At 39.6% G+C, this 23,850-nt stretch overlaps 1 protein-coding gene across 2 annotated transcripts in view; it reads right to left on the reverse strand.

Moving 5' to 3' along the window:
- The window catches only part of CFAP54 (cilia and flagella associated protein 54), a 462,482-nt gene that overhangs the window by 45,765 nt on the left and 392,867 nt on the right, over positions 1-23,850 (reverse strand). For both annotated transcript variants that reach the window (XM_064283706.1, XM_064283705.1), the window contains 2 exons: positions 7,923-8,029; positions 2,932-3,073 (listed from right to left, as the gene is read on the reverse strand). In XM_064283706.1, coding sequence (XP_064139776.1) covers positions 2,932-3,073; positions 7,923-8,029 — 249 coding nt within the window. The remainder of the gene's footprint in view (positions 1-2,931; positions 3,074-7,922; positions 8,030-23,850) is intronic.

Raw genomic sequence — 23,850 nt, forward strand, 5'->3', positions numbered from 1 at the left:
GAATCGACTACACAGCAATGGGTTTATATAGGGTGTGGGTGTGTGTGGGGGTGTGTGTGTGTGTGTAATTAAACATGGGGCCCTAGTGGCACAGTGGTTAAGAGCTCAGCTGCTAACCAAAAGGTTGTCAGTTCAAATTCACCAGCTGCTCATTGGAAACCCTATGGGGCAGTTCTACTCTGTCCTATAGGGTTGCTATGAGTTGAACTTGACTCGACAGCAATGGGTGTAATTAAACGTAATTAAACATCTGGTGGTAATTCATGTTGTAATATCTGAGGACACTGGAAAGGATGTGCAACCAAAATTCTAAGACATCTGCTCTATGACAAATCTAAGCACAGAGCACAGGAGCCACAAATGCTAGAAACTGACATTTTGTAAAGGCCAACTGTACTCGCCTGATAGATCCTCAACGAGCTGGACTCATTGGTGTCACAATAATGAAAAATGCATTCATTCACTCTACTGATGAATTCAGACTGTAGTTCCAACAGGTGTAATGTGAAAATCATGAGAGTTGGCAACTTTGACACTTTCATATAATAAAAGTGCACAAATGAGGGAAACAAGAAAAAAAAATCATACCAATAAAATCCTCTAAGAACTAAAAATGTGTTGTTACTGGTAACCAAATATTAACCTAGCATAAAATAAGAAAAAAAGATACACCAGACCAAAAATAAAGAGACGATCCTAAAAGCTTTCAGGGAAGTAAAACAAGGGACTGAATCCAAGTAGCTGGGAATCCAACTTCAAAAACAGCAAAAAGGTGGGGAGGGGTGTCCAGAATTTGTTGTGCAGCAGGCACAGAGAGCAACCAGTCCTCAGTTGGAGCAGGAGGATGGGAGGCTCCAGGAAGAAAAAATAGAATTAAGAGATAATTTGAGAAATACGAACACTTGGGTAAAAATTTATGGATGAACATATGAAAGAGCTCATGTAACTACTGGGAGAGAAAGAAAAGACCAAAATGGATGTCAAAAGAGACCCTGAAACTTGCTCTTGAAGTTGAGTAGCTAAAGCTAATGGAAGAAATGATGAGGTAAAACAGCTGAACAGAAGATTTCAAAGGGTGGCTTGAGAAGACAAAGTAAAGTATTATAACAAAATGTGCAAAGACCTGAAGTTAGAAAACCAAAAACGAAGAACACACTCAGCATTTCTCAAACTAAAAGAACTGAAGAAAAAATTCAAGCCTCGAGTTACAATACTGAAGGATTCTACAGGGAAAATATTAAATGACCCAGGAAGCATCAACAGAAGATAGAAGGAATACACAGTTATTGTATCAAAAAGAATTGGTTGACGTTCAACCATTTCAGGAGGTGCATATGATCAAAAACCAATGGCACTGAAGGAAGACGTCCAAGCAGCACTGAAGGCATTGGCAAAAAACAAGGCTCCAGGAATTGACAGAATACCCACTGAGATGTTTCAACAAATGGATGCAGTGCTGGAAGTGCCCATTCATTTATGCCAAGAAATCTGGAAGACAGCTACCTAGTCAATTGACTGGAAGAGATCCATATTTATACCCATTCTAAAGAAAGGTGATCCAATCAAATGCAGAAATCATCAAGCAATATCATAAAATTTTGCTGAAGATCATCCAAAAGCAGTTGCAGCAGTGCATTGACAGGGAACTGCCAGAAATTCAAGCCGGATTCAGAAGAGGAAGTTGAATCAGGGATATCATTGCTGTTGTCAGATGGATCCTGGCTGAAAGCAGAGAATACCAGAAAGAGGTTTACCTGTGTTTCATTGACTATGCAAAGTCATTCCACTGTATGGATCATAACAAATTATGGATAACATTGTGAAGAATGGGAATTCCAGAAACACTTAATTGTGCTCAAGAGGAACCTGTACATAGATCAAGAGGCAGTCATTCGAACAGAACAAGGGGATATTGAGTGGTTTAAATTCAGAAAAGATGTGTGTCAGGGTTGCATTCTTTCACCGTACTTATTCAATCTGTTTGCTGAGCAAATAATACAAGAAGTAGGGCTATATGAAGAACGAGGTATCAGGATTGGAGGAAGACTCATTAACAACCTGTATTATGCTGATGACACAACCTTGCTTGCTGAAAGTGAAGAAGACTTGAAGCACTTACTGATGAAGATCAAAGACCACAGCCTTCAGTATGGATTACATCTCGACATAAAGAAAACAAAAATCCTCACGACTGGACCACTAAGCAACATCATGATAAATAGGGAAAAGCTGAAGTTGTCAAGGATTTCATTTTACTTGGATTCACAATCAACACCTACGGAAGCAGCAGTCAAAAAATCAAATGACACATTTCATTGGGCAAATCTTCTGCAAAAGACCTCTTTAAAGTGTTAAAGAACAAAGACGTCACCTTGAAGACCAAGGTGTGCCTGACCCAAGCTATGGTGTTTTCAATCGCCTCATACGCATGCAAAAGCTGCACAATGAATAAGGAGACTGAAGAAGAATTGACCCCTTTGAATTATGGTGTTGGCGAAGAATATTGAATATATCGTGGACTGCCAAAAGAACAAACAAATCTGTCTTGGAAGAAGCACAGCCAGAATGTTCCTTAGAAGCAAAAGTGGTGAGACTACGTCTCACACACTTTGGACACGTTATCAGAAGGGAAGAGTCACTGCAGAAGGACATCATGCTTGGTGAAGCAGAGGTTCAGCAAAAAAGAGGAAGCCCCTCAATGAGATGGACTGACACAGTGGCTGCAACAACGGGCTCAAGCATAGCGATTACTGTGAGGATGGTGCAGGACTGTGCAGTGTATCCTTCTGTTTTACACAGGGTCGATATAAGTCAGAACTGACTCGATGGCACCTAACCACAACAACAAATAATAATAATAATTTAAGTAATTATGTATAATGCCATTCATCCTACAATAGTAAGGTAATTTTCCATTATTTAATAACTTACTTCCATTTCTGTATCAATTGATTTCTCTTCTATTGCTTCTATTTCGGTTATGCTTTCATCTGAAGTAATCTCAGGAACTCTTGGTAATGATATTTCAGCTATTTGCGCAAGATTAGATAGCTTCTCATGTACTGAAATAACTCTAAAAGTAACAAAAATATATGTATTTTATTAGAAAAGTTAAGAGGTTTTCATTTATTTTCATACTCAATAATATATGTTCAGTAAGCCTTCAGTTATTTAAAGATTAGAATTCTGACATCTACAAACATCATTTATTCAATCATTCCTTCATTCAACAAATACTTACTGAGTACATGCTAGCCACCTGGAACTCTTCTGAGTACTAGAGACCCAACCACAACCAAAAAGAAACAATCCTAACCCTCATAATATTTATGATCTAGTTATAACCTTAGATAAAATGTATAATTATGAACTGAATTAGTTACAATGGAATAAAGGTACACATCCAAAATATTGCGTAAGAGAAAAAGAAAGAAAGAAAATACATATCCACGTAGCCAAAGAAACTCCAGGCAATAATAAAGAGATTTACTCCAATACAAATCTTAATGCTAGGCTGCGGTTGACTGGTTGACGTGAAGTTAAGAAGAATTATGACAAGTTAGCAATGGCTTTAAAAGGCTAGTCAATGAGCCCACAACAGATAAGTGTGTTGTTTGTGTGGGGAGAAGAATCAAGAAAGAAAGAAATGCAAAATCCTAGAAGGACAGAGCATACAGTGACAAGGATGCTAAAAATGGAAAGATTCGGGGGGCGCAGCTCAGTGAACAGAGGATGCTCTGAAGCCAAAAGTGAACCAATGTAGTCAGAAGATGGAAAGTTTGAAGGGGCAAATAGCCACCTGCATAGCCCTCAGGAGCTCCACACTACAGACATACTGTGTGTGTGTGTCTCCATTCAGAGAAGGAGAAAATTTTCATAAGAAAGAAGTAAATGATCCGAAAGAGTACACTGACATCCGGACTATGTTGAGAATGCCAGTTCTCTTTTTCCACAGTATCCTCATCTGCAGTATGGTATAATACGTGATTATACTAACAACGATTCTCAGAAATAAAACATAAAAAGTACTTTTATTTATATATAAAGGGATCCGAAATGATATAGTATGTTTTGGAAACTTTATTATAAAAAGGCAACAGTTAAAATGTAAAGACCTGTTGCTAAAATGTTGGAGTCTGCTTTGTTTATTTGGAAAGCTTACCCATCAAAAATGGGTCATCGATGCCAAAAAAGCCCCCTGATGCACTAGAGAGAGAACAAGTTTAAGACTCAAAGAAATCAAGTCTATTCTTGGTTCCATCACACACTAGCCATGGGACCCCTACCTACAGAGTCACTTAACCTCTCCAACCCTGAGATTCCTCCTACTGCAAGACAAGAATAATAAAATCCACCTCATTTAAATCACAGGGTTTTTGTAAGGATCAAATGACATAGCTATATATAGTCGCAACCATTAAGAGCTATATAAAGGTAAGACTGTATTCTAAAACACCATTCCTCATTCTAATAGCCAGAGAAAAAATTCTTGTTTCTGTTCCAAATAAAACAAAGCTGTAACTGTAAGAAGTATAAACAGTTCTTTTATGTTTGGGTTGCAGATTGTTAATGAAGTCCAGAACTGCACTGTCTGTTACAGAAGTAAATGGTCCCATCTAGCTCTGTAAAGAGCAGACTGGGGCCAGGCCGGGCATGTTGGACCTCTGTGCAAGAAGCACCCATCAGATGACCCACAGGCTCAGTGTTAGGCCCAAACCCCATGACCTCACTTGCTCCTGCCTTTGTAGCCTGTCTTGCTACTGACCTCCCTTCTCTCCCACATGTATCTTCCCCTTCTAGGTCAATACCTGATCCAGCTTCATTTGGCCTCTACCTTGGTACTACAAAAAAGCATCCAGCATTCTTTTTATATTTGACTAGCTGCCCACAGCCTCTGCTCTCATCTGTTGACTTGCGAGTACTCTCTAGCCCAGTCTGCCATGGTCTGGAGGGCAGGACGAAGTGATAAGTAAAAATGTGGGTGACAGTAGGCCCTTGGTTAATATGGAGTTTAAAGGCAGAGGTAGAGAACTTGATCAAAACAGCGTAACTACCATTCAGATAGACCTTAATAAGTCTTTCCCATACAGAAATCTTTATATATGTTTATTGAGACCACTATCTTTTCTTTTGTTGCTGTAAGAAAAATGTAAAGGATTAAAATACATTTTTCCTTATGAGAATTTAACTAAGAGATGAGGAACAGAAGTGAACTAAAGAGGAGGTTTGCCCAATTTGCAGGTTATCCAAGCTCCCTCTTTTCTGGCCTATTTTTTACCCAATTTTACTCTCATATTGCCTACTAAAGGATGGTCAACAAGAGTAACTCCCCACATACTGATTTTGTCACTCAAGAACACAGGGATGCCACCCGGGGACAGAGAAACAATCCCTTTTGACAGTGCCACCAAGAACATTTCAGATGAAAGATTGTCAGGTACCATCTCTGTGAAGGTCTCAGTGATAAGAATATGTCCTTAATTTTAGTAACCCCACTGCTAATCATAAACACACAGAATGAAGAGCTTTTTGGCATAGAAAAAGAAGCCTGTCAGTTTGATTACATTCTCTTCTAAAGAAATTAAATCATTTTCATTATGTAGTTCTGGATTTGCAAGGCAAGTGCATAATTTCCTAATTTTATTGCTTAGATATGCTGGTATATGACCTATGCCTAGGTTTTCTGCTATTTCACTGAAGGAAAAAAAAGAAAGAGAAAATGGAGTGAATAATTGAAGTTCCGCCAGCTCTTGAAACAGCTCTTGTTTTATTCTATTTCATAGGGAGGCCAAGAAGTCTGTCAAAATGAAAATGTTGGAACAAGAACAAGACTCCTCAAGGAAGGACAGAGAAGCACCAATTCCCCACTCACTAAGTACTTACGAGACGCGTCACAGGTCAGAGAGTGGCACACTTGCTGCCACTGTAACAGACACAGGAGTTGGAATGACACCTGACATTCATCCAGTGCTTTTAGCTTTTCAGTGCATGTTCTTATACTTTGACTACCTTGATCCTAACAATAACCCCAAAAGTTAGGCAGAGCAGGTATTATTACTTCCATCTTACAACTAAAAAATGAAGGCCAAGTCCCAAGGACAATGAGCATTGGAATCAAAAAGAAATTAACTAGCATGTATTAGGACTTCATTTCTCTTTATGGCTGAGTCATTTTATCTGATGCGTATGTACCACCTTTTGTTTCACCATTCATCTGCTAATAGGCATTTATGTTGTCTCCATGCTACAAAATGGACGAATGTTGAAAACGCTATGCTGAGTGAACAGTTCAGTCACAAAAGGACAAATGCTGTATGATCCCACAAGGCTGAGTCACATGACATTGTATGCGTACACCACATTTTGTTTCACCATTCATCTGCTGATGGACATTTAGGTTATTTCCATGCTACAACATGGATAAGCCTTAAAAATATTATGTGGAGTAAAATTGGTCAGTCACAAAAAGACAAATATTGTATGATACCACTTACATGAAATACCTAGAGTAAGCAAATGTATAGAGACTGAAGTTTATTAGTGGTTACCAGGTGTGGGAGGGAGGAGGAAGAGGGAGTCACTCCTTAGTGGGCATTGAGCTTCTGTAAAGGGTGATGAAGAAATCTGAAAAGAGTGGTAATGGGTGCACAACATGATGAGTGTAACTAATTTCACTTAACTGTGCATGTAAAAATGTTAAATAGCAAATGCTTTGTTATGTGTATATATATATATATATATATATATATATATATATACATACAAACACATACATACATATGTTATTGTTGTTAGGTGCTATTGAGTCGGTTCTGACTCATAACAACCCTAGGCACAACAGAGCGAAACACCACCCAGTCCATGTGTATATATGTATACCCTGGTGGCATAGTGGTTAAGAGTTACGGCTGCTAACTAAAAGGTTGGTAGTTCAAAGCTACCAGGTGCTCCTTGGAAACTGTATGGGGGCAGTCCTACTCTGTCCTATAGGGTCTCTATGAGTCGAAATCAACACGATGGCAATGGGTTCAGTTTTGTTGGTTATATGTACCAAAAAAAACCCCACTTCCGTTGAGTCAATTCTGACTCATAGAGACCCCGTAGAATTTCCAAGGTTGTAATCTTTATGGAAGCAGACTGCCACATCTTTCTCCCATGGACCCACTGGTGGTTTCGAACCACTGACTTTTTGGTTAGCGGTTGATCGCTTTAACCACTGTGCCACTAGGGCTCCTTTATATACATATATGTCAATAGAAAAGAAATTGTGTAAGCAATGAAAAAAACTTTTAAATGAGGAATTAGGTTAAGGGAAATGGGAAAAGAGAGAAACTAGGCATAAGCAAAAGTTAGAGATATGTCATGGAGAGGGAGGAAAACAGCCTGGATGCAGCAGACACTTTTGACTTAGGGGATAATATAAGATTCTGTAAAGAGGGAAAGGTGAGGCAATGGAGGTGGTAGGGTTTGGGCTTAATTCTGTAACCCAATACAGAGCGACAATAAGTTATTTTTTTAAATGTATCAAAATTATGGGCAAAATATAGTACAGGCAACACCTCTGTACTCTTGTATAATCTTCATGAAGTGATAGTAAATGTTCCTCCAAAACCCCTAGGTACTATTATTATTATTCCCATTTCACTGATAAGGACACTGAGGTACAGAGAGGTTAATTAACCTGTCATAGGTTGTGCAGGTAGTGAGGGGCACAACTGGAATTTAAACAAAGCCGGCTGGACTCAGAGTCGGTACTCTCAACCACTGTAATACGATACTCCTCTGAGTAAAAGGAAGATTCTTCTTAAAATGTCTTTTAAAAGTTCTCTTGTGCTTTACCTTGTAAATTATTGAACCAATCTGTTCTTATGAGATATCATCACAGAAGGTTAGAGAATTGTACATTAGTTATCTTTACTTGCCTGTTCAGTGGAACAATGAAAGACCCAACAAATAAATTGCTGGAACTGGGATGTCTAACATCTACAATCTTCAGGGGCTTCAAGTTATATGCATACAATAATAAAACCTATAAAAAATTAAAAGGCATATAAAATATGACATCAAAATTACATTTTGCCTCAAAAATTCAGTATTCTCAAAATAATATCACACTAAGAAAAGTTTTCTTTAGAATAACTATTCTTTTTCAATTGACTTTAAAGAGAAATGATATGAACAAGAATTGTGCTAAATTTATATGAAAATAAATACTTTTTGGTAACAATATTATATTATTTTTCAAGAGTGACATTTCTTACTGCAATTAAGTTCAATTTTCGCATTTCCAGGCAGGCCTCTACCAGAAAAAGCAGTTACCATCCAGTTGACTCTGACTCACGATAATCCCATGTATTTCAGAGTAGAACTGTGCTCCATAGTGTTTTCAACAACAACAACAAAAAAATTTTGTTTTAGATCACCAGGCTTTTCATTCCAAGGCACCTTGAGTAGATTTGAACCTCTTACCTTTTGTTTAGCAGCTGAGTGCATTAACTGTTTGCACCATCCAGAAAATCCAGGCCCTCTAGGGCAAACACTGAATACATACCTGGTGAATATCCAACTTTTTGCTTTTTGTTACTCCTCCGTGTGTGCCTTTCCCTTCCTTGGTCACAGCCTTTCTGTGCATTCAGTTAGGCTTTTCCCTGACTCTTCTCTTCATCCATCCAATCCCCCCACACACTGTCCCTGTCCCCACTTCTAAGATCAAACCTCTCCTGGTGACCCATGCTGTAGTAATTCCCATATGGTTTGAATTCTGGCAATTCTTAGAATCACTTCCATACAATGAAGCACTTATTTACAGTCATGGAGTCATAGAATTTCAGATTCATAGAGTGTTAGCTTTTATCAAAGTACCTCATTTTGATTATAAGAAAGGGAAGGCTCAAAGGTGCCAGTCAAAAATGACTAATTAAACACATGCATTTTATTTATCTCCGTGTCCTTGCAAACTACACTAAAATATGTGCAAAGGGATTTTTAAAAAAGGCATAAATCCATGGACAGGCAGAACAAATTGAGGAGGTGAGGCAGACAAGAGATTTGAACACTTTGAAGGACAGAAAGCACTCGCAAGAATATTACGGACTCAGCAGAAAGCAAAGGTTGTGCCCTAAGTGCCTTCAGAGTGGTTGCCAACAGAAAGCACGGAAGATGCTTAAGAATCAGAGGCATCTGGTATCTGAGAAGGTGGGAGAATGGGTGAGCTACAAATAGGAGAAGTTAGACACTATCCCCCAATTTCTTCTCTGAGCCCGTGCAACCAGGAATTGCCCCTTCCCTCACTTCCACTCTCCTGGCTGAACTTCTTCAATTTTGCTCTCTGCTGAGGTTAAATCAGAGAGGCTCTATGTTCAGAGACATTAGGTACTGGGATGAAATGCTGCATTGAAATCAGGGGAATGAAGTGAAAGTCTGTATTCTGAACATGAGGTACTCCCCTATTGTATCTCCCAGAAAAACAGGCTTTCTATAACCCTTCTCTAGGCGGGAGTCTACAAGAGTTCTCCAGGGAAATTCACCAGGCAAAGAAAAAAGACCTACAGACACTGACATTTTGGTACCCCGCAATGAAACTGCTAGCTCCTTATGCAGTTACACCACAGTGAGGTCTATAAATCAATGAGCCTGACCCAATACGCTCTTTAGTCCCTCACTCCAAACATGAATGGACAGCCAAAAGTCAACAGACATGAAAGGCAGAGACCAAAATTAATAGGAGAAAGGAACTTGCAGAATCAGTTACAAGACAGAGAGCAGAAGAAAACTTCTGTGAATCCATAATTAATATCCGCAGAGAGAAGAAAAACAATATTGCAACTGTGAAACAAGAACATAGTGCTATTAAAAATGAAACAGAGGACGAGAAACAGCACTGAGCATTAAAAAAATCACAACTAAGTAATCAATAAGCACTTAACCAGTTGTTGTTGAGTTGATATAACTCATGGCAACAACATGTATGTCAGAGCATAACTGTGCTATACTGGATTTTCAATGGCTCAGTTTTTTGGAAGTGCATATTTTTCATAAATAACATGCCCACGTAAATAACATACCCACACAATAACGCAGGCATACCTCGCTTATGAAAATAGTGAGGGAAGTTGCCCAGTTGGCAAAAAAAAAAAAAAATTATAACGTTTGGAGGGCCCTTCTTCTGAGTGCTTCTGGGTGGACTTGAACCCCTAATCTTTGTTAGCATTTGAGCACATTGACTATTTGCACCACCCAGGGACAAATCATCAATAGAAGATTTGAAATATAAAATTGAATATATCTCCCCCAAATTAAAGTCTAAATTTAAGAAGATAGTTAATAGGGGGTGGGAAAGATGAAAAAATTAGACGCATCCCAGTGGGTTCACTAACTGAATAACAGAAAGTACAGAAATAATCAGGGTCAGGAAATTATCAAAAAGAACATATCTGTGAACTGAAGAATATTACTTTCCAGATTAATAGGGGCACAATGGATGAAAGGCCCACACTAAGAGACATCATGTGATTTTAGAACACGGGAGACAGAGGGAAGATATCCAAAGCTTCCAGAGGAAAGAAGTTACATATAAAGAATTGGAAATCTTTACATGAATGGGATTAGACTTCTCAGTAGTGATGCAGGATTGTCATAAAACAATGGATGCCTTCTACACTCTGAGGGAAAATAATTTTCAACCTAGAATTCTGTACCTAACCAGACAGTGAACTAAGCATTAAAATAAAGACTTTTCCCATATATCCAAGGTCTTTTTACGTCCAGTGTAAATACAGGGTTAACTTCAGTCAGTCTGTTGCAACACTGTAATCATCTCTAGGGAGTGTACTGATGGTATTGACTGTTCGCCAAATCTGAATGGAATGTACCAACTAGTGATCTGCATGGTTTAAAACTGGAAAAGCTATGAGGCAGGGTTGTATCTTTTCACCATAGTAATTCAATCTGTATGGTGAACAAATAATCCAAGAAGCTGGACTATATGAAGAATGCAGCATCAGAATAGGAGGAAGACTTATTAACATCCATTGATATGCAGATGACACAACTTTGCTTGCCAAGAAAAAAAAGAAGCACTTAATGATGAAAGTCAAAGACTACAGCCTTCAGTATGGGTTATGCCTGAACATGAAACAAAACAAAACAAAAATCCTTACAAGCGGACTGATAAACAACATCATGATAAATGGAGAAGAAATTAATGTTGTCAACAATTTCATTCTACTTGGATCAACAATCAATGTCCATGGAAGCAGCAGTCAAGTTGTGTGATATATATATATATACTTACTTACAACAACAGAAGAGCAGCTGTTGCGGCTACTTATGTACAACCAAACACCTCATGGGATTTGGTTTCTTGGTTCAGAGTCATGGTTTCATGGGACATCCCAGTTAATTGGCCTAATATCACCTTGTTTTCTATCTTCTAGTTCACTGTGTAGTGCACGGGGTCTTAAAAGCTTACAAGTGGACATCCAAGGTACAACGGTTGATTTCTACTCACCTAGCAACATAGGAAGAAGGACAGTCAGGAACAGGACACGGAAATGGAATGTGTGCTTAACTGCCTCCAGGAGCAACTACCTCCTCTTTGCCATGAAACCAGAAAAACTGAATGGTGCCCAGCTACCATTACTGAACGTTTTGATCAAATATTCTATAGAAGAATCCTGATCAAAATAAGGAAAGCAGCACAGAATTTCAAATTATCATTGAACCCAGGCTTTCTTTCATTGAGGCTGGATGAACCCCTGAAATAACTATTGCCCTGAGATAACTCTTTAAACCTTAAGCCAAAAATACCCCTTAAATCTTCTTTAAACCAAAGAAGAGTTTAACTTAATTAGTAAAGAATGTCTACCTTGGGCACTGTGCTTTTTTATAGAACTATGTATATGGGATCAAATTGACAACAGCAACTTGAAAGGTTAGGTAGAAAGCTTAGAAGGCAGGGAGATTATATTAATGCAGGAGGAACAATTCAGAAAAGGAGGGTGAAATGTAATCAATATCACTGAATAGTGCATATAGAAATTGTTGAATTGGTGTATATTCTGCTGTGTATATTTTCAACAACAACAAAATATTTTTTTTTTAAAGAAATCCAATGATGCATTGCATGGGGAAAATCTACTGCAAAAGACCTCTTTAAAGTTTTAAAAAGTAAAGATGTCACTTTGATAACGAAGGTGTGCCTGACTCAACTCATGGCCTTTTCAGTCGTTTCATATGCATGCAAATTCTGGACAAACGAAAAGGAAGACAGAAGAATTGATGCATTCAAATTATGGTTTCGGTGAAGAATACTGAATAGACCACGGACTGTCAGAAGAATGAACAAATAAATCTTAGAAGAAATACAACTAGAATTCTCATTAGATGCGAAGATGGCAAGACTTTGGCTGGCTTACTCTGGATACATCATCAGGAAAGATCAATCACTAGAAAATGACATCATGGTTGGTAAAGTAGGAAAAAAAAAACAACCATTGCCATCAAGTTCATTCCAACTCATAATGACCCTATAGGACAGAGTAGAACTGTCCCACAGGGTTTCCAAGGAGTTGGCTGGTATATTCAAACTGACCTTTTGGTTGACAGCCCAAGCCCTTAACAACTGCTCCACCAGGGCTCCTGTAAAGTACAGCGTCGTGGAAAATGCAGAAAACCTTCAGTGAGATGAATTGACACAATAGCCACAACATGGATTCATGCATACCAATAATCATGAAGGTGTCTCAGGACCAGACACTGTTTCGCTTTGTTATATGTAAAGTCACCATAAGTTAGAGCTGACTCCATGGTGACTAAGAACAATAAGAAGCCATAGGGTCTGAAATATACCACAGGGAGGCCTGTAGCATCTTGTCAGCATTTTTTATAAAAAATATACATATCGATGATTTGTACCTGGCTTCTATTATGTCTTCATTTCTATTGTTGAGTCTGTTCCCATGCCTTGTTTTGGCTATAAGAACAGATAATTACAGGAGACGACGCCTCAGATGAGACTGCAGCTTTCTTGAGATCAAAGTATCTAACCAAATTTTGGTCGTTCACGATCCATAGATAAAATGTGTCCTGTGTAACCGACAGAGGCCCCTGGAATCTGCTCCTACACATCTCAGATCTCCCTAAGATTACTCATGCTTTCTTTTTTCTGCCATACCTTTATTTGAGTCTTTCATGAATACATTTTTGTGGAGTCTGGTGAGTCCTTTGAATAATAAGAACAAATGTAATGAGAATATACCTTTTATCATGAAGTTGGAAGATGTTTTTATCCAACATAAGTAAGCAGGGACAGGCAACCCAACCTAGGAGAGAGATGAGGGAATTCTCAGGAGGATGTTGGATGTAAGTCTTAAAAGGATAGTTGACACCAGGCCTCAAGAGCAACGAGTCCAGTCTGAAGCAAACGGATAGAGATTCTAAGAAGTCTGTCTCCAAAACAGAACTGAGTGTCTCATGAGTTTAACCATATGAAGATGAATTACATAGTTCTATGAAAGTCTGAGAAGAGTTAGATATTCTAAAATATATAGCACACTAAGTTAAACAAAAATAGGGCAATTTTAAACTCCAGGAAAGAAGATAAAGACAGGAAGAAGGGAAATGGTGCCTTATTTGGCTCAGCTGTGAGAGCTATTTACGTAGTCATAATAACACACACTACGATTTAAATGAGAATTGTGACATAACTCTATTAGGGGAAATGAGGAAGGGAAGAGCATGTGAGGCGAGGGGCAAGATGCTAACATAAGAATGCTAAATCCTCCTCCCTATGGTAATGTGTGAAGTTGACCACTCGAAAAAACAGACATGTGAGGCATGTAATTTAGATATATGGAAGAAAATACCATAAAAACAAAAACAACTGAAAGAGCTGAAAATAATTGCATACGAGGAAGGGCATTTAGGGATGGGAAGGGCTAGGCAGAGGACTGTGATATTTATCATTATTATTACTAAAAGAAGAGCCTTTCTTCCAATAAAGGGAGTTGATTTCTGACTTTCTCACTTTGAATTGGCTAACTCAATGCCTGGCATACAGTATGTTCTATCAATTAATTAGTAAGCAGCTAAATTACAGGATGTGTTACCAAGAACACAATATTAGGAATCAGAAGACTTAAGTTCTCATTTCTATTTCTGTCACTAATGAGTTGTGGCATAGCTCAAGTTACTTTAGCATTATAGGAATTAGTTTCCTCATCTGTAAAATAAGAGCATCAAATAAATGTTCACTTCATTTCTTCGAGGTTCTGAAATTTGACTTGGATAGTACCCAGAAGTCAGAGAAGGTTTCCAGTGGCACCTACTGTAACAGATGGCAATGGGGTAGCTCCTCCAACAACTATCATTATAGCTGTTACGGTGCATTAATAGCACTGGTCTAGACCAGTGCATTTCAAACTGGAATGTGCTTAAATCACCTGGGAGATATTATTAAAATGCATATTCTTATTCAGTGGGTCTGGAGTGGGACCTGAGATTCTGCATTTCTAACGAGCTTCCAGAGAATGCCAGCGATGCGGGTTATCAGCCACGCTTTGGATAACAAGGACCAGGGCTGACTAGATGCCAGTTCCTGCATCATTGATGCAGCCTTTGCCATCTCCAAATCCCAGAAGCTGTATGGAATATCAGGCCCCAACTGCAGGACCAGGCTGTAGCTACTAACTTGGCCAACCACATTCAGCATCTCAGAGGCGAGGCCTGAACATCTGCATGCCTCTGAGTTACAGCATTCCCGCCGTCTGTGTTGGCCAGGTCCATAGCACTGGGCTTCTGCTTTTATTATGACTTGGTAGTTTTCCCAGAAACCCAAACTCTTCCTTCAGTATCCTGCTAGGATAGCCTGCTTGTTCGGAACTATGAATAGAATCTAGCTCTTATTAAGACCTTCAGAAAAAAGCACTGTCTCTGCACTTCTTTCCAGACAGGCTAGATTCCTGCACTAAATAAAAACACACCTCCAGGAACTATTTCATCTCTCTCCATGTTTGTGTTTTCACTGGCCAGAGGGAGTCTTGCTTTTGAGTGCTTTGCTTGATTAGACTTCCAGTACTTGATAATGCTTGTCTGAATCAGGTTTGATCCTGCTGTGGCCTCTGAATACCATGACTTGGGCTGTCCAGCTACACTCAACACAATGGCCCTTGTTGCAGTTTGGATTCCCTCCAAACCAGGCCTCACACGCTGAAAGGAAGAACCAGCTACTGATTTTTTTTTTTTTAAGGAAGAAAGAAGTTTATTTCTTTCTCATTTTAAGGAAGTCCAGAAATGGTTAACCCAGGGCAGGCATCAGTGATTCTATTTCCTTCTTTCTTGTGGCTGTGCCATCCTCAGCGTGTGGCTTTCTCCTCATGGTCCAAAATAGTTGCATAACCACATTTCAGCCAGCAGGAAGAAAGACTCAATCTTCTTGTTAAAGTTGCTTACAAGCAGTTGCACATAACACTTCTGCTTACACTTCCCTGGACAGAACATAATCATATGGCTTCCCCTAGCATCAAGGCATGCTGGGAAATAAAGTTTTTTATTTATTTATTTTTAATTGTACTTTAAGTGAAAGTTTACAAATCAAGTCAGTCTCTCATACAAAAATTTATATACACCTTGCTATATACTCCTAGTTGCTCTCCCCCTGAGACCTCACACTCCTCTCTACCCCTGTATTCCCATGTCCATTCAGCCAGCTTCTGTCCCCCTCTGTCTTCTCATCTCCCCTCCAGACAGGAGCTGCCCACATAGTCCCATGTGTCTACTTGATCCAAAAAGCTCACCCCTCACCAGTATCATTTTCTATCCCATTGTCCAGTCCAATCCCTGCCTGAAGACTTGGCTTTAGGAATGGTTCCAGTCTTGGGCTAACAGAAAGTCTGGGGACCATGACCTCTGGGGTCCCTCTAGTCTCAGTCAGACCAGTAAGTCTGGTCTTTTTATGAGAATTTGAGGTCTGCATCCCACTGTTCTCCTACTCCATCAGGGAATCTCTGTTGTGTTCCCTGTCAGGGCAGTCATCAGTTGTAGCCAGGCATCATCTAGTTCTTCTGGTCTCAGGCAGGTGTAGTCTCTGATTTATGTAGCCCTTTCTGTTTCTTGGGCTCATAATTACCTTATGTCTTTGGTGTTCTTCATTCTCCCTTGCTCCAGGTGGATTGAGACCCATTGATGCATCTTAGATGGCTGCTTGCTAGAGTGTAAAACCCCAGACACTACTCACCAAAGTGGGATGCAGAATGTTTTCTTAATAGATTTTACTAAGCCAATTGACCTGGATGTCCCCTGAAACCATGGTCCCCAAACCCCCACCCCTGCTACTCCGGCCTTGGAAGTGTTTGGTTTATTCAGGAAACTTCTTTGCTTTTGGTTTAATCTGATTGTGCTGACCTCTCCCGTATTGTGTGTTGTCTTTCCCTTCACCTAGTTCTTGTTTACTGTCTAGTGAATACCCTCTCCCTCCCTCTCTCCCTCTCTACTCTCATAAGCATCAAAGAATATTTCCTTATGTGTTTAGACTATTTCTTGAGTTCTTATAATAGTGGTCTCATACAATATTTATCCTTTTGCAACTTACTAATTTCACTCAGCATAATGCCTTCCAGATTCCTCCATGTTATGAGATGTTTCATGGATTCATCATTGTTCTTTATTGATGTGTAGTATTCCATTTTGTGAAAATACCGTAATTTATTTACCCATTCATCCATTGATGGGCACCTTTGTTGCTTCCATCTTTTTCTATTGTAAACAGTGGTGCAATGAACATGGGTGTGCATATATCTGTTTGTGTAAAGGTTCTTATTTCTGTAGGATATATTCCAAGGAGTGGGATTGCTGGACTGTATGGTAGTTCTACTTCTAGCTTTTTAAGGAAGTGCCAAATCGATTTCCAAAGTGGTTGTACCATTTTACATTCCCACTAGCAGTGTATAAGTGTTCCAGTCTCTCCACAACCTCTCCAATATTTATTACTTTGTGTTTTCTGGAATTAATACCAGTCTTACTGGAGTGAGATGGAATCTCATTGTAGTTTTGATTTGCATTTCTCTAATTTTTTAATGGCTAATGATCATGAGCAGGGAAATAAAAGTTTTTACTCCAGGTGACTATGGTTCCAAATGAAAACCAGGGGAGAAAATAGGAGAGTATCTATTGGATGGAGGGAGTACCCTTGTGGTTTCCACCACAGTGCCATTGTTATTAATAATAATCCTGCTTTTCACATGGGGAAACTGAGGCTCAGAGATGGGAAGTGACTTGTCAAAGGTGAAGCAGAGAGTATGTGGCAGAGCAAGGATTCAAACCCATGTCTGTCTAACTCGGAACCAGTGGGTCTTTTGAAATCTATATAATAAGATAGAGATGGGAACAGCTACTGTTAAAAAGCAAAGATGTCACCTTGAAGACTAAGGTGTGCCTGATCCAAGCCATAGAGTTTTCAACTGCTGCATATGCATGCAAAAGCTGGACAATGAATAAAGGAAACTGAAGAATTGATGCCTTTGAATTGCGATGTTGGTGAAGAATACTGAATATACCATGGACTGACAAAAGAATGAACAAATCTGTTTTGGAAGAAGTAAAACCAGAATGCTCCTTAGAAGCAAGGATGGGGAGACTATGTCTCACATACTTTGGACGTGTTTTCAGGACGGGTCAGTCCCTGGAGAAGGACATCATGCTTGGTAGAGAGTCAGAGAAAAAGAGGAAGACCCTCAACGAGACGGACTGACATGGTAGGTGGAACGATGGGCTCAATTGTAACAATGATTGTTAGGATGGCTCAGGATCGGCCAGTGTTTCCTTCTGCTGCACATAGGGTTGCTATGAGTAGGAACCAACTCGACGACACCTAACAACAACTGATTCTTTATGGACTCTCTTCCCTACTCGCTCTGAGTTGCATTTCTTGAGCCTGCTCAAGTTATAAACATAATCCAAATCTTATTCTGAAACTCAAATTGGCTGACTTGGCACCCAAGCATCCTACTAGGAAATCCTAGATGCTAAAAATGCCAGGAAGACAAGGCAGGAGAAAGATAAACATCCTAAGGTGTAATTTTGAGACAAATTTGAGCCACTAAACCTTTGGCCATGGTTACATCTTTTTAAGGCTAAGCTATAGTCATATGGAAGCCCTGGTGGCATAGTGGTTTTCAGCTATGGCTGCTAACCAAAAAGTTGGCAGTTTGAATCCACCAAGTGCTCCTTGGGAACCCTGTGGGGTAGTTTACTCTGTCCTGTAGGGTTGCTATGAGTCAGAATTGACTCAACAGCAACACGTTCCTAGTCATATGTCTCTCTGACTTAAATCAGTTATTTTTCACAGCTATTTTAAAATCCAGCGTCCGGAAGGTCCATTAAAATGATAGTTCCTGGCAGCCTCTTTAGTGTCTATGCTACAAGGTACTGAAATTGTTCAAAAGATGCTTAGTTTGTAACTAAGTTATGAAGAATATTTTGTAACGTGGTTCTACTACATTGTACTAATTTTGTCAAATAGGATAGTGTATTTCTTATACCCTACACTCACCAGGAGCCCTGGTGGTACAGTGGTTAACAGCTCCACTGCTAACCAAAAGGTTGGCAGTTCAAATCTACCAGCCACTCCTTGGAAACCTTATGGGGCAGTTCTATCTACTCTGTCCTATAGGGTCACTATGAGTTGGAACTGACTCAATGGCAACAGGTTTTTTTTTTTAATACTTGAGAAGCTAAACTTTTCCAAGCTACAAACTTAACTCCAAAGTATTATAGCATGGAGATATTTCCCCTTCAAATTACTTAAACAATTTTCATCAAAATTGCCAGTGCGAGGATATCTACTTGCTGCCACCAGCATCCCAGGTTCCTATTAGCATTTCTGTTTCAGTGTAATGAACAAGCTAAAGCAGGTCAAGTAGGTGGGTCAAATAGTGTTAGCCTGCATGTTATCCAGCCACCCTCTCAGTCCTTGGAAACATCAAAGCCCTAAGTCAGATATTAATTTTACTTCATTACCATCCTGCCTACAGACAGGACCCTACAGCCAGGGCCATTATCTGAGGACTCAGTGTGGTACCACGCTTCGAAGTATAGACTTGGAGTCAGACTGCTTGAATTTCTCCATCCTGCCTCATATTTTCCTCTCCCATAAAATGGGGATAATGGTAGTAACCTACCCGATGGGCTTGTTGTGAAGTTAGTACAAGGAAAGTGCCTGGAACAGAGTAAGCTCTATTTACCATTGTTATTATCTTGTGGGTTTTATCCCTGGTGGCACAGTGTCTAAGTGCTACAGCTGCTAACCAAAAGGTTGGCAGTTCAAATCTACCAGGTGCTCCTTGGAAACTCTATGGGGCAGTTCTACTCTGTCCTATAGGCTCACTATGAGTTGGAATTGACTCAATGGCAACAGGTTTTTGGTTTTGGTTTTGTGGGTTTATGAGCTTTAGCCAGTTATTCACAGTGAAGTCCTGAGACAATGAGTAGATAAATGCTCAAATATATCAATATTTAAATCACCAAATAAATTTCAAAGTTATCTTCCAAAATACAGTATCTTAGGTCTAAGAAGATCTAGTTCCTCTAAGCCAGTGTCTCTCTCTGTTTTTTACTATGATATATGGTATCAACTACATTTTTCATGGTCAAGGAGGAAGGATGTCCCCACACTACGAAATGAGAAAACTGCTCATTTTTGTGTCTTTGAAGCTTAAGGAAGTGACTCAGAGCAACCTGTTTAAATCAGAATTGTTGGTGCTATGCTTCTAATCCCTGACACCAGCTCATGCTTCCATGTTAATTGCTAGACATTATTATTGATGGATGAAATCTTGTTATTCTAATTATTCAGCCAGAGATGCAGTCCTAGCATTCGCTTTTAGATTTTTTTTCCCCCCTGACTAATAGCAGTGCCAGGACATTTCAAATCATCCTGTCCCAGACTTCCCTTGTAATAACTAATATGGATGTGATGTTTCTATGACCTTATGAAATGAAATTTTACACTTCTTTTAAAAAACTAGCTGCTTAGTTTTCCCAATTACTTAATCTTCCCATTTCCATACCCTCTCTTTTATCATCCTGTTGGTTCTCTTGCTAACAAGTAAATAAATTCTGATATATGCTGAAGATCACCTTATCTAGGAAAATTTGTTTTTAACTTTATATATGAAACAAAAGTTTCATAAGAGATTTTCACTTACTATATGTGCATTCTGATTTTTTTTTTTCTATTTGATTTCTTTAAAAATGCATATGATCCACTACATTGATTCTATGATCCCTTAATAGGATAAAAAAAAAAACAAATAGGGACCACAATTTGAAAATGACTGCTCTAAATTTCCCTAAAAGAAACTACAGATTCATTGTTTGGAGATGGATATGCGATATCTGGCAAGAATTTGATTGCGAAAGGGTAGGAAGGAAAATACATAAAAAAAATATGGGAAATAGCTTTACGTGTTTCTGTGAAGTGATATTTTAAAGTTTCCCTCTTTGCATGATTAGTAAGAAATATATAATTGACCAAGAGTTAGTAGCAGGTTGCCAGCCTGAGGAGGCAGAAAGAAGTGACCAAAGTTAGAAGCAGTGCTCAAGAACAAAGAGAGGTAGGCCCCGGAGGTTTCAGGATTTGACAAGGGTCACATGAGTGAAGGAGTAGCAGAAGCTACCAGGGGCACAGGTAGAGGGGGGACAGCACACAAGGGCAGGGAAGTGCAAGAGTAGACCAATGCAGGAGCCAAAAAGTGAAAAGAAATGCTGACAAGGGCAAAACTACATGGCAAACATTTTATGGATAAAGCCTGAGGCTGTTCTTACAGAAAGCAGCAATCAGAGCAATACTATTGTGGAAAGTTCCTCTGCAAAAGGCTATATTGACCAACTCTTCCATTTTTAAAAGCTTGATTGATTTTCAAGACGGCTAGAATCTGAATCAGTATTTGGTCTCCAATAGATCAGGGGACTGATATTTGACTGCTTCTATATATTTATATATTTACCCTCCTTCCTCTTGCCTCCAATTAGCCCTTTTCCAAATGTCTATCCATTGTTATGGAAATAGATATGGATAAAGGTAAATATCATAAACATTACAATAAGTTATACGTGTGATACAAATTTATAAACAGCATTTGGAGAAAAACTGGATTTTTTTTTTTTTTCCTATTTGCTGTGCACTTTAATTTTGCTAGATAGGCAAGCTTATTCTCTTCTCTGTAGAACCTCAGATACTAAAGTAACTACAGGCAGGGGTAGGGAAAAACACTGACTATGGTGAAGGGTAGGACAGTACATAATACTGGGGAAGTCAGCAAAACTTGACCAGGGAAAGCCACACAAGCTTCATAAAAAAACTCAAACCAAACCAAGTGCCATCGAGTCGATTCCGATTCATAGCGACCCTATAGGACAGAGTAGAACTGCCCCATAGAGTTTCCAAGGAGCGCCTGGCAGATTTGAACTGCCGACCTTTTGGTTGGCAGCCATAGCACTTAACCACCATGCCACCAGGGTTTCATCACAGATGAATCCAAATGCCCTGAGAGACCGAGCTACTGGGCTGAGGGCTGGGGACCATGGTCTTGGGGACATCTAGCTCAATTGTCATAACATAGTCTATAAAGGAAATGTTCTACATCTGACTGTGGTAAGTAGTGAATGTGGTCTTAAAAGCCTGGGAGTAGCGATCTAAGATATAGCTGCTGGTCCCATCCCGGCTGGAGCAAAGGAGAATGAAGAAGGCCAAAGACACAAGGGAAAGATTAGTCCCAAGGACTACCACAACATCGACCAGACTGAGCCCAGAACAGCTAGATGGTTCCCAGTCACCACCACCGACTATTCTGACAGTGATCACAACAGAGGGTCCTGGACAGAGTGGGAGAAAAATGGAGAACAAATTTCAAATTCACACATACACAAACACAAAAGACCAGACTTGCTGGTCTGACAGAGACTGGAGAAGCCTGGAGAGTGTGGACCCAGACACCCTTTGTCATGGATTGAATTATGTCCCCCCCAAAATGTGTGTATTAATTGGGCTGGGCCATGATTCCCCAGTATCCTGTGATTTTCCTATATGTTGTAAATCCTGCCTCTATGATGTTAATGAGGTAGGATGGGCAGCAGTTGTGTTAGTGAGACAGGACTCAACCTACAGGATTGGATTGTGTCTTGAGGCAACCTCTTGAGATATAAAAGAAAGAAGGGAGCAGAGAGACAGGGGGACCTCATACCACCAAGAAAGCAGTGTGAGGAGCAGAGCGCTTCATCTGGACCCGGGGTTCCTGTGCAAAGAAGCTCCTAGTCCGGGGGAAGGTTGATGAGAAGGCCGACAGACAGAGAAAGCCTTCACCTGGAACTAACACCCTGAATTTGGACTTCAACCTACTAGACTGTGAGACAATAAATTTCTCTTTGTTAAAGCCATCCACTTGTGGTATTTCTGTTATAGCAGCACTAGATAACTAAGACATCCTTTTAGCTCAATACTAAAGTTACTCCTGAGGTTCACCCTTTAGCCAAAGATCGACAGGTCTATAGGGCCAAGAATAACATACGCGAGGGATGTGCTTCAAAGTTCAATCATGTATACAAGACTAATGGGCACAAAAACCTAAAAGCAAAGATGAGAAGGCAGGAAAACTAGATGAAATGAAACAGGGAAACTGGGGTGGAGAAGGGGGGAGTGTTGACACATCAGCAGGTTGGTAACCAACGTAACAAAACAATTTGTATATTAACTGTTTAGTGAGAAACTAATTTGCTCTGTAAACTTTCACTAAATCCCAATAAAAAGGTACACTGTTGCTAAACTTTAAAAAGTGCTTTAAAATAATGTTTACAAAGTATTACATCTATATTAGAACTTACTGAACTTTAAAACCACATAAACCCCAAAACCGAACCAGTTGCTGTTGAGTCAATTCCGACTCATAGCAGCCCTATACGACAGAGTAGAACTGCCATACAGGGTTTCCAAGGAGCAGCTGGTGGATTCGAACTGCCGACATTTTTGGTTAGCAACTGAGCTCTTAACTACTGCACCAACAGGGCTCCAAAATTACATAAGAATCTTAAAATAATTTTATATAAAATAATAAAACCTACTATTTTCGAATAGTGAAGAGGACTTGAAAAACTTACTGATAAAGATCAAAGACCACAGCCTTCAGTATGGATTACACCTCAACATAAAGAAAACAAAAATCCTTACAACTGGACCAATAAGCAACATCATGATAAATGGAAAAAAGATCGAGGTTGTCAAGGATTTCATTTTACTTGGATCCACAGTCAACATTCATGGAAGCAGCAGTGAAGAAATCAGAAGATGCATCACATTGGGCAAATCAGCTGCAAAAGACCTCTTGAAAGTGTTGAAAAGCAAAGATGTCACCTTGAAGACTAAGGTGTGCCTGATCCAAGCCATGGTGTTTTCAATAGCCTCATATGCATGTGAAAGCTGGACAATGAATAGGGAAGACGGAAGAAGAATTGACACCTTTGAATTGCGGTGTTGGTGAAAAATATTGAATATACCATGGACTGCCAAAAGAATGAACAAATCTGTCTTGGAAAAAGTACAACCAGAATGCTCCTTAGAAGCAAGGATGGCAAGACTATGTCTCACATACTTTGGACATATTGTCAGGAGGGATCAGTCCCTGGAGAAGGACATCATGCTTGGTAAAGTGGAGGGTCAGAGAAAAAGAGGAAGACCCTCAACGAGATGCATTGACACAGTGGCTGCAAAAACGGGCTCAAGCATAGCAACAATTGTGAGTATGGCGCAGGACCAGGCAGTGTTTCGTTCTGTTTTGCGTAGGGTTGCCATGAGTTAGAACT

The sequence above is a fragment of the Loxodonta africana genome, chromosome 4 (assembly GCF_030014295.1).
Source record: "Loxodonta africana isolate mLoxAfr1 chromosome 4, mLoxAfr1.hap2, whole genome shotgun sequence".
Taxonomy (NCBI): domain Eukaryota; kingdom Metazoa; phylum Chordata; class Mammalia; order Proboscidea; family Elephantidae; genus Loxodonta; species Loxodonta africana.